This window comes from Carcharodon carcharias, chromosome 2, assembly GCF_017639515.1.
Source record: "Carcharodon carcharias isolate sCarCar2 chromosome 2, sCarCar2.pri, whole genome shotgun sequence".
NCBI classification, from domain to species: domain Eukaryota; kingdom Metazoa; phylum Chordata; class Chondrichthyes; order Lamniformes; family Lamnidae; genus Carcharodon; species Carcharodon carcharias.
In genome coordinates, this window is record NC_054468.1 from 237,867,609 (window position 1) to 237,879,770 (window position 12,162).

The window sequence follows — 12,162 nt, forward strand, 5'->3', positions numbered from 1 at the left end:
CCTGGTATTATGCAATGAGTTGGGAGTAATTAATGATCTCATAGTGAAGGTGCCCCTCGGTAGCAGTGACCACATTACATTCAGTTTGAGGGAGAGAGAAGTGTGTCCGAGACTATGTTTTTAAACTTAAATAAGGGAAATCATGGGCATGAAAGCTGAGCTGGCTAAGGTGAATTGGCAAATTAGGTTAAGGGAAAGGCCAACAGAGATGCAGTGGCTAATATTTAAAGGGATATTTCAGAATGCACAGAATAGATACATTTCAACAAGTAAGAAAAAATCCAAGGGATGGACGCACCATCCGTGGTTAACTAGAAAGGTCAAAGATAGTATCAAACTCAAAGGAAAAACATATAATTGTGCAAAGATAAGTGGCAGGTCAGAAGATTGGACAGAACATAAGGAACAGCAAAGAATGACTTAAACGAGGGAATATTAGAGAATGAGAGAAAGCTAGCCAGAAATATTAAAAGATAGTAAGAGTTTTTATTTCTTATTTTTTTTTATTATTTGTTCACAGGATGTGGGCTTTGCCGGCTGGGCCAGCATTTATTGTCCATCCCTAGTTGCCCTTGAGAAGGTGGTGGTGAGCTGCCTTCTTAAACCACTGCAGTCCATGTGGTGTAGGTACACCCACAGTGCTGTTAGGGAGTGAGTTCCAGGACTTTGACCCAGCGACATTGAAGGAATGGTGATATATTTCCAAGTCAGGATGGTGAGTGACTTGGAGGGGAAATTCCAGGTGGTGGTGTTCCCAAATGTCTGCTGTCCTTGTCCTTCTAGATGGCCGTGGTCGTGGGTTTGGAAGGTATTGTCTAAGGAGCCTTGGTGAATTCCTGCTGCTACTGTGTGTCAGTGATGGAGGGAGTGAATATTTGTGGATGTGGTGCCAATCAAGCGGGCTGCTTTGTCCTGGATGGTGTCCAGCTTCTTCAGTGTTGTGGGAGCTGCACTCATCCAGGCAAGTGGGGAGTATTCCATCACACTCCTGACTTGTGCCTTGTAGATGGTGGACAGGCTTTGGGGAGTCAGGAGGTGAGTTACTTGTTGCACGATTCCTAGCCTCTGACCTGCTCTTGTAGCCACAGTATTTATATGGCTAGTCCAGTTCACTTTCTGGTCAATGGTAACCCCCAGGATGTTGAAAGTGGGGGATTCAGTGATGGTAATGCCATTGAACATCAAGCGGCGATGTTGAATTCTCTCTTGTTGGAGATGGTCATTACCTAACACTTGTGTGGAACGAATGTTACTTGCCACTTGTCAGTCCAAGCCCGGATGTTGTCCAGGTCTTGTTGCATTTGGACGTGGACGGTTCAGTATCTGAGAAGTCATGAATGGTGCTGAACATTGTGCAATCATCAGCGAACATCCCCACTTCCGACCTTATGATGGAAGGAAGGTCATTGATGAAGCAGCTGAAGATGTTTGGGCCTAGGACACTACCCTGAGGAACTCCAGATACTAACCTTTTGTGATTCATGCACCAGGATACTCAGATCTCTCTGCACCTCACAGCTCTCCAATCTCTCGCCATTTAGATAAAATGAAAAGATCTGGCAAATGGAGTATAATGTGGGAAAAAGTGAAATTGTCCATTTTGATAGAAATATTTTATACATATTTAAAAAAGAAACAAGGTAACGAAGTGAGCATTGGCCCTATAGGAAGTGAGTCTGGAGAATTGATAATGGAAAACAAAGAGATGGCAGATGAATTGCGCAGGCATTTTGCTCAGTTTTCACTACAGAGGATTCAGGTACCATCCCAGCAGCAGCTATAAACCAGGAAATGGAAGTCAGTAAAATTACAGTCACCAGAGAAGTTGCACTGAGTAAATTGTTGGAGCTGTGGGCTGACAAGAGCACGTGTCCTGATGGACTTCATCCTTGGGTCTTAAAAGAAGTGTCTGTTGAGATAGCAGATGCATTGGCTTTAATTTTCCAAAAGACCCTAGATTCAGGGAAGGACCCATTAGATTGGAAGATAGCAAATGTAACTCCATTATTCAAAAAGGGAGAGAGACAGAAAGCGGGGAGCTACAGACCAGTTAGCTTAATATCTGTCATAGGGAAAATATTAGAAGCTATTATTAAAGAAGTTATAGCAGGGCTCTTGGATAAACTCAATGTCATCAGGAGAGTCAACATGGTTTTGTGAAAGGGAAATCGTGTTTAACCAATTTATTGGAGTTCTTTGAGGAAGTAACGGGCTGAGGATAAAAGGGAACTGGTGGATGTACAGTACTTAGATTTTCAGAGGCATTTGACAAAGTGCCACATCAAAGGTTATTGCGGAAAATAAGATCTCATGGTGTATCGGGTGGCATATTGGGATGGATAGGAAATTGGCTGGTTAACAGGAAGCAGAGAGTAGGCATAAATGGGCCTTTTTCAGGTTGGCAAGATGTAACGAGTGATGTGCCACAATGTTCAGTGCTGGGACCTCAACTGTTTACAATTTATATGAATGACTTGGATGAAGGGATAGATGAGATGGTTGCCAAATTTGCTGATGACACTAAGATAGGTAGGAAAGTAAGTTGTGACGAGGACATAAGGAGGCTACAAGAAGAAATGGATAGGTTAAGTGAGTGGACAAAGATCTGGCAAATGGAGTATAATGTGGGAAAATGTGAAATTGTCCGTTTTGTCAGGAAGAATAAAAGGTAAGCATATTATCTAGATGGTGAGAGATTACAGAGCTCTGAGATTCAGAGGGATCTGGGTGTCCTAGTGCATGAATCACAAAAGGTTAGTATGCAGGTACAGCAAGTAATTAGGAAGGGTAATAAAATGTTATCATTTATTGCGAGAGTAATTGAATACAAAAATAGGGAGGTTATGCTTCAGTTATACAGGGTACTGGTGAGGCCACCAGTGGAGTACTATACACAGTATTGGTCACCTTATTTAAGGAAGGATGTAAATGCATTGAAACCAGCTCAGAGAAGGTTTACCACATTAATACCTGGAATGGGTGAGTTGTCTTATGAGAAAAGGTTGGACAGAATAGGCTTGTATCCGCTGGAGTTTTGAAGAGCAAGAGGAAACTTGATTGAAACATATAAGATCTTGAGGTGACTTGACAGAGTGGATGTGGAGAGGATGTTCCCTCAGGGTCTTTGAATATTTTTAAGGCAGAGATGGATAGATTCTTGGTAAGCAAGGGAGTGATAGTTTATGGGGTATCGGTGGGATGCAAATTTGAGGTTACTATCAAATCAGCCATGATCTTATTAAATGGTGGAACAGCTCGAGGAGCTGAATGGTTTCCTCCTGCTCCTTGTTCATATGTTTGTAACCAGCCCATTCGGTATTAGTCTGGTAAACCTCTGATTAAAATTAAAGATAGTATCGAACATAAAGATAAAGTATGTAATTGTGCAAAGATAGGTGGAAGGCCAGAAGACCAGACAGAATATAAGGAACAGCAAAGGATGAAAAAAAGATTAATGAGAGGAAAAATAGAGTACAAGAGAAAGCACCACACAGGACAAAGCAGCCCACTTGACTGGCACCTCATCCACAAACATCCACTCCCTTCACCACCGACGCACAGTAGCAGCAGTGTGTACCATCTACCTGATGCACTGCAGAAACTCACCAAGGCTCTTTAGGCAGCACCTTCCAAACCCATGATCACTACCATCTAGAAGGACAAGGGCAGCATATACATGGGAACACCACCACCTGGAAGTTCCCCTCCAAGCCACTCACCATCCTGAAATATATCACTGTTCCTTCACTGTCGCTGGGTCAAAATCCTGGAACTTCCTCCCTAACAGCACTGTGGGTGTACCTACACCACATGGACTGCAGCGGTTCAAGAAGGCAGCTCACCACCACCTTCTCAAGGGCAACTAGGGATGGGTAATAAATGCTGGTCCAGCCAGTGAAGCCCATGTCCCATGAATAAAAAAACAAGACAATCACCCTAGAAATTGAATCAAGACACACTGAAGGCACACCTAGCCTAGTCAATCATGCTAAACACTCCTTACTAACATTTGAGAAGTAGAGTCAATGGTGGAAGAGCTGTCTCACAGACTAATCAAGCCTGATATCATAGAGTTAATGAGTCACTATAACAAGGAGGAGGGCATTCAGCCCATCAAGCCCATGTCAGCATAGTCATAGTCACAGAATCATATGTTTCAGTTAATGTCCTAGACCCATCCATCAACATTCCTAAGTAGGTTCCTTCCAGATCACCCTGTGAACCTCCATATCGAACCTAGAGTCCATAAAGTCATGTGGCGTCAGGTCAAACATGGGCAAGAAAACCTTCTGCTGGTCACCACCACCATCCCTCCCTCCTCAACTGAAGAACCAGTACCCCTCCTTGTTGAGCACCACTTGGCGAGACCACTGAGGGTATTATGGGCACAGATGGAACCTGGGTTGGGGGGACTTCAACATCCATCACCAAGAATGGCTTGGTAGCACTATTACTGATTAACTGGACATGTAACAGAGGTGAGAGAACCAACACAACAGCAAGATCTACTTGACCTCATCCTCAAAAACCTGCCTATCACAGATGCATCTATCCATGCCAGTACTGGTACAAGTGACCAATGCATAGTCCTTCTGGAGACAGAGTTTTGTCTTTACTCAGAATGACAGAATCACACAGTGCAGAAGAGGCCCTTTGGCCCATCGAGTCTGCACCGACACGTGAGAAACACCTGACCGACCTACCTAATCCCATTTACCAGCACTTGGCCCATAGCCTTGAATGTTATGAAGTGCCAAGTGCTCATCCAGGTACTTTTTAATGGATGTGAGGCAACCCACCTCCACCACCCTCCCAGGCAGCACGTTCCAGACCATCACCACCATCTGGGTAAAAAGGTTTTTCCTCACATCCCCCCTAAACCTCCTGCCCCTCACCTTGAACTTATGTCCCCTCGTGACTGACCCTTCGACTAAGGGGAATAGCTGCTCCCTATCCACCCAGTCCATGCCCCTCATAATCTTGTACACCTCGATCAGGTCGCCCCTAAGTCTTCTCTGCTCCAAAGAAAACAACCCAAGTCTACCCAACCTCTCTTCATAACTTAAATGTTTCATCCCAAGCAACATCCTGGTGAATCTCCTCTGCACCCCCTCCAGTGCAATCACATCCTTCCTATAATGTGGTGACCAGAACTGCACACAGTACTCCAGCTGTGACCTCACCAAGGTTCTATACAACTCCAACATGACCTCCCTACTTTTGTAATCTATGCCTCGATTGATAAAGGCAAGTGTCCCATATGCCTTTTTCACTACCCCACTAACATGCCCCTCCGCCTTCAGAGATCTATGGACACACACGCCAAGGTCCCTTTGTTCCTCAGAACTTCCTAGTGTCATGCCATTCATTGAATACTTCCTTGTCAAAGTACTCCTTCCAAACTGTATCACCCCACACTTTTCAGGGATAAATTCCATCTGCTGCTTACCTGCCCATTTGACCATCCCATCTATATCCTCCTGTAGCCCAAGACACTCATCCTCACTATTAACCACCCAGCCAATCTTTGTGTCATCTGCAAACTTACTAATCTTACCCCCCACATAGTCATTTATGTCATTTATATAAATGACAAATAATAGGGGACCCAGCACAGATCCCTGTGGTATACCACTGGACACTGGCTTCCAGTCACTAAAGCATCCTTCTGTCATCACTCTCTGTCTCCTACAACTAAGCCAATTTTGAATCCACCTTATCAAATTACCCTGTGTCCCATGTGCATTTGCCTTCTTTATAAGTCTCCCATGTGGGACCTTGTCAAATGCTTTGTTGAAATCCATATAAACTACATCAACTGCACTACCCTCATCTACACACCTGGTCACCCCCTCAAAACATTCAATCAAATTTGTTAGGCATGACCTCCCTCTGACAAAGCCATGCAGACTATTCCTGATCAAATCTTGTCTCTCCAAGTGGAGATAGATTCTCTCCTTCAGAACTTTCTCCAATAGTTTCCCTACCACTGACATGAGACTCACTGGTCTGTAGTTCCCTGGCTTTTCTCTACAACCCTTTGTTCCCTCACTCTTTGTTACGATCAAACCAAGCAACCAGTCTAGGTTTCATCTCATTCTGCTCCTGAGGTCCTGGCATCACAGATGCCATTCTTGAGCCAATTGTATTCGCTCCAAATGGCTTCAAGAAACAGCTGAAGGCACTGGCTACAGCAAACAGCAAAGGCTTTGGCTCCTGACAGCAACCCAGCTGTAATACTGAAGACATCTGTTCCAGAACTGGCCGCACCCCTAGCCAAACATTTCCAGTACAGCTGCAATGACACTGTGGAAAATTGTCCAGATGTGCCTTGCCCACAAAAAACAGGACATATCGAAACCAGCCAATTATCGCACCATCAATCAACTTGCTATCATCAGCAAAGTGATTGAAGGTGTTGTTGACAGAGCTATCAAGCAGCAATTACACGGCACGAACTTGCTCTTTGGTGCTCAGTTGGCTTCTGCCAGGGCTATTTGGCTCCAGACCTCAGTATAGCCTTAGTCCAAACATGGACAAAGTGCTGAATTCGAGTGTTGAGGCGAGGGTGAGTACCTTTGACGTCACAACAGCATTTGACAAAGTGTGGCATCAAGGAGCTTGAGCAAAACTGAAGTCAATGGGAATAAGGGGGAAAATACTCCGCTGGTTGGAGTGATACCTAGCACAAAGGAAGATGGTTCTGGTTGTTAGAGGCCAATCATCTCAGCCCTGGAACATTGTTGCAGGAGTTCCTCAGGTACTGTCCTAGGCCCAAGCATCTTCAGTTGCTTCATCAATGACCTTCTCTCCATCATAAGACAGAAGTGTGGAAGTTCACTGATGATTGTGTAGTGTTCAGTGTTATTCACAATTCCTCAAATACTGAAGCAGTCCATGCCCACATGCTACAAGACATGGACAACATTCAGGCTCGGGCTGATGAGTAGCAAGTAACATTCTTGCCACACAAGTGCAAGGCAATGACCATATCCAACAAAAGAGAATCTAACCACCTTCCCCTTGACATTTAATGATATACCTATCACCGAATCCCCAACCATCAACATCCTAGGTGTTACCTTTGTACAGAAACTAACTGGACCAGTCATACCAGTCATTTAAATACTGTAGCTACAAGAGTAGGTCAGAGGTTGGGAATTCTGCAATGAGTAATTTATTTCCTGACTCCCCAAATCCTGTCCATCATCTACAAGGCACAAGTCAGGAATGTGATGGAATACATTTGTCTGGATGAATGCAGCTCCCGCAGCGCTGAAAAAGCTTGACACCGTCCAGGACAAAGCAGCCCACTTGATTGGCACCCCATCCACCTTAAACATTGACTTTTTCTGCCACTGATGCACAGTAGCAGCAGTGTGTGTACAAGATGCACTGCAGGAATTCACCAAGGCTCCTTCAATAGCACCTTCCAAACCCACGACCTCTACCACCTAGAAGGACAAGGGCAGCAGACGCATGGGAACACCACTACCTGCAAGTTCCCCTCCAAGTCACTCACACCTGACTTGGGAATATATTGCCGTTCCTTCACTGTCGCTGGGACAAAATCCTGGAACTCCCTCCCGAACATCACTGTGGATATACCAAAGCACATTGACTGCAGCAGTTCAAGAAGGCAGCTCACCACTGAGTATCAAGATTGGTTTGATATGGACAAGCTCAGTGGTAATTGTAAGTTGTGCAAAATGCCACTGACGAGCTGTCCAATTGATTTATGTTCAGACAATGCAGGAACGTTCTGCAGATCTCATTTTTTGCCAGTGTTTTTTGCCTGCAGCCATGAACCACATCTGGTGGGACTGAGTACACATTCCAGTTTGTCACTGTGTTGCTGTTAGTAGAGCTCTTTAGAAGTTTCCTTTTAGCCATTTGGAAAGCTCAAAAGAGGTTGATGCTGTTTGTGGGCTGTGCTGCTTCCAACTGCTGAGTTTTATTCATTCACGTACGTAAGCGTTACTGATAAAGCCGGTATTTATTGCTATTCCCAAGCTCCACTTAACTGAGTGACTTGCTAGACCGTTTCAGAGGCAGTTTAAGAGTTAACCATGTTGCTGTGGATCTGGAGTCACAGACAGGGTGAGGCTGGCAGAATTTCTTTCATTAAGGACATTAATAAACCAGATTTTTTTTTAACATCCGGTTATTACTGCTACGAGATTTTTATTTCAAATTTACATATGAATTTAAATCCCACAGCTCCTGTAATGGGATTTGAATCCATATCTCTGAATTATTTATCCATCCCTCTGGAATACTAGTCCAGTAACATAACAGCTATCCTACCATTTTTTACTGGGTCTTTGCACATTCTCACTGATGACAATCTTACCTTTCTCTTTTCTACAGCATACCCAAGTCCATGGACAGATTGGAGAAGGAGTTGCTATTCTTGCAGAGTAAGATCAGTGAGGTTCTGGCAGGGAGCGGTTACAGCTCTGACAGACTGGGAATCCCCTATATTCCACAGTTCACAGGTATGGAACTGCAGCAAACTTCTGACCACTCCTGCAACAACTGCCATGCAGCACTTGGGGGCTCTGTCAATACTGGCTTCTCTGAATTTGATGGGACGCTCATCTCCTATAGCATCAAAATGATTTAGTTCAAGATTGCAGAGTGAGAGAGCCACTAACCCAGAGCGCCTGTGCTGTTACAGCCTGGGATACTTGGGTCAGAGAAGTTGATAGAGGCTTGGAAACAGCTTGTGATATCTACACAAGCTTACAGAAGGAAAAGATTTTTTTTGTGGCTCCCTTTGACTCTTAGAACCAGATCACTGCAGTGTTGGGACCCATGCAGTTCAGAGCTGGAGAGCTTCCCTTCCAATTGGTCCATTAGTATCCAGTCCCAGCAAAGGGTGGGATCCATCTAAGTGGAGGGAAGGATCCAGTCCCAGTACAGGGCAGGACCAAGTTTGGATGCAGTTTGGGATCCAGTCCCAGCAGAGGGTGGAATCCCAGTGCAGGACAGGACCAGGTTCCAGTGCAGGGAGTGATCAAGTCCCAGCAGAGTGGGGAATCCAATCCCAGCAGATGGAGGGATCCAGTCCCAGCAGATGGAGGGATCCAGTCGCAGCACAGGGCTGGACTGAGTTCCAATGCCACTAGTGCTCTGGACCAGTCCCAATACAGGGAGTGATTCTTTCCCATTGCAGGATGGGATCCAGTCCCAACACAGGGCAGGATCCAGTCCCAGTGTAAGGAGGGATCTAGTCTGAGTACAGAGAGAGATTAGGTCCCAAAATAGGACAGGATCCCACCCCACTTGAGGGTGGGATCCAGTCCTAGCAGAAGAGGCGGGGACCCAGTGGTTCAAGAAAAGCAGTGGTTCTCTTACCAATAACATGGCACACCTTCCTCCAGTTCAAAAAAACAACGGCTCACCACTGCTCTCTGTTTTCTGCCATGGCCTACTTCATTCCCGTGCTGCCGCTGTCCCTTTATTCTATGGGCTTCAACTTTTTTCCTGGCTATTGTTCTTAAATGCTTTCCCATCACCAAGGTTAAACTGACTGGTCTCTAGTTGCTGGGCTTACCCTTATGCCCTTTTTTGAAAAAGGGTATAACATTTGCAACTTTCCAGTCGTCTGGTAACAAAAGAGGATTGGAAGATTGTGGTCAGTACCTCCAGAATTTGCACTCTTACTTCCCTCAGCATCCCTGGATGCATTTCATCCATTCTTGGTGACTTATCAATTCGGGCAAAGACAGCTTTTCTTGTGCCTCCTCTTTATCAACATTTAGCCCATCCAGTGTCTCACCTCCACCCATTTTTACTGTGACTTTGGTAGCATCTTCTTCCTTGGTGAAGGCAGATGCAAAACGCTCATTTAGTAACCCCTCTGCTTCCATATGCAGGTCTCCTTTTTGACCCCTAATTGGCCCACCCCTCCCCTGAAAGCCATGTGCCAGGGGATCAAACTGCAGCCAATCTTTACACACGTTTATAAGCATTTATTTGCAGAGATACAAATTACAAACTTACACCTATTCACCCAACAACCATCCTTTCAGTCCAGTCTGCTCAACCTGCAAGAACAGGCTGCCTTAGTTATGTCCCAGCACCACTAAAATTTCATCCTTCAAACCGGCCGTTAGTCCCCTTCCCAATTTAATGGCTGCATACAAACCCTGCTACGGCCTTCCACCCAGGGAGAACAGGATCAGTTTCTTCATTTCATCCTTGTCGCAGTTATTAATTCCCCCTGTCTGCTCTATGTTAGCGAAATGGGCCAGGTAAACATTTCTGAGCAGTGGCTGCTAGAAATGATGTACTCTGACAGTCGCCAGGAGAGGGCAGCAGATTGGGCAGGTAAAAGCCAACATGAGAGATCAGAGGAAAAGGCAAAACAAAAACAAAAATATCTGGAAAAACTCAGCAGGTCTGGCAGCATCTACGGAGAGGAACACAGTTAACTTTTCGAGTCCGTATGACTCTTCAACAGAACTAAGTAAAGATAGAAGAGAGGTGAAATATAAGCTGTTTTAAGGGGGGGTGGGACAAGTAGAGCTGGATAGAGGGTCAGTGATAGGTGGAGATAACCAAAAGATGTCACAGACAAAAGGACAAAGAGGTGTTGAAGGTGGTGATATTATCTAAGGAATGTGCTAATTAAGGGTAGAAAGCAGGACAAGTAAGGTACAGACAGCCCTAGTGGGGGGTGGGGTGGGGTGAAGGTACAGATAGCCCTAGTGGGGGGTGGGGTGGGGTGAAGGTACAGATAGCCCTAGTGGGGGTGGGGTGAAGGAATTGAAAAAGGCTAAAAGGTAGAGATAAAACAGTGGATGGAAATACGTTTAAAAATAATGGAAATAGGTGGGAAAAGAAAAATCTATATAAATTATTGGAAAAAAAGGGGGGGAAATCGGAAAAGGGGTGGGGATGGAGGAGAGAGTTCATGATCTAAAATTGTTGAACTCAATATTCAGTCTGGAAGGCTGTAAAGTGCCTAGTCGGAAGATGAGGTGCTGTTCCTCCAGTTTGTGTTGAGCTTCACTGGAACAATGCAGCAGGCCAAGGACGGACATGTGGGCATGAGAGCAGGGTGGAGTGTTGAAATGGCAAGCAACAGGGAGGTCTGGGTCATGCTTGCGGACAGACTGAAGGTGTTCTGCAAAGCGGTCACCCAGTCTGCGTTTGGTCTCTCCAACGTAGAGGAAACCGCATTGAGAGCAGCGAATGCAGTAGACTAAATTGAGGGAAGTGCAAGTGAAATGCTGCTTCACTTGAAAGGAGTGTTTGGGCCCTTGGATGGTGAGGAGAGGGGAAGTAAAGGGGCAGGGGTTGCACCTTCTGTGGTTGCATGGGAAGGTGCCGTGGGAGGGGGTTGAGGTGTTGGGGATAATGGAGGAGTGGACCAGGGTGTCCTGGAGGGAACGATCCCTGCGGAATGCCGACAGGGGAGGTGAAGGGAAGATGTGTTTGGTGGTAGCATCATGCTGGAGTTGGCAGAAATGGCGGAGGACGATCCTTTGAACGCAGAGGCTGGTGGGGTGATAAGTGAGGACATGGGGGATCCTACCATGTTTCTGGGAGGGAGGAGAAGGCGTGAGGGCGGATGCGCGGGAGATGGGCCGGACACAGTTGAGGGCCCTGTCAACCACCGTGGGTGGAAAACCTCGGTTAAGAAAGAAGGAAGACATGTCAGAGGAACTGTTTTTGAAAGTGGCATCATCGGAACAGATGCGACGGAGGCGAAGGAACTGGGAGAATGGGATGGAGTCCTTACAGGAAGCGGGATGTGAGGAGCTGTAGTCGAGATAGCTGTGGGAGTCGGTGGGCTTGTAATGGATATTGGTGGACAGTCTATCACCAGAAATTGAGACTGAGAGGTCAAGGATGGGAAGGGAAATGTCAGAGATGGACCATGTGAAAATGATGGAGGGGTGGAAATTGGAAGCAAAATTAATAAACTTTTCCAGGTCCAGACGAGAGCATGAAGCAGCATCGAAGCAATCATCGATGTACCGGAGAAAGAGTTGTGGGAGGGGGCCGGGGTAGGACTGGAACAAGGAATGTTCCACATACCCCATAAAGAGACAGGCATAACTGGGGCCCATGTGGGTACCCATAGCCACACCTTTTATTTGGAGGAAGTGAGAGGAGTTGAAGGAGAAATTGTTCAGTGTGAGAACAAGT

The 12,162-nt window shown here is 45.8% G+C and overlaps 1 protein-coding gene across 1 annotated transcript in view; it reads left to right on the forward strand.

Annotated features, from left to right (window-relative positions):
- Nucleotides 1-12,162, forward strand: part of LOC121271008 (protein EFR3 homolog B-like) — a 250,589-nt gene that overhangs the window by 114,070 nt on the left and 124,357 nt on the right. Inside the window, exon 18 of the mRNA XM_041176694.1 lies at nucleotides 8,371-8,498. Within this exon, the coding sequence (XP_041032628.1) occupies nucleotides 8,371-8,498 (128 nt within the window). The remainder of the gene's footprint in view (nucleotides 1-8,370; nucleotides 8,499-12,162) is intronic.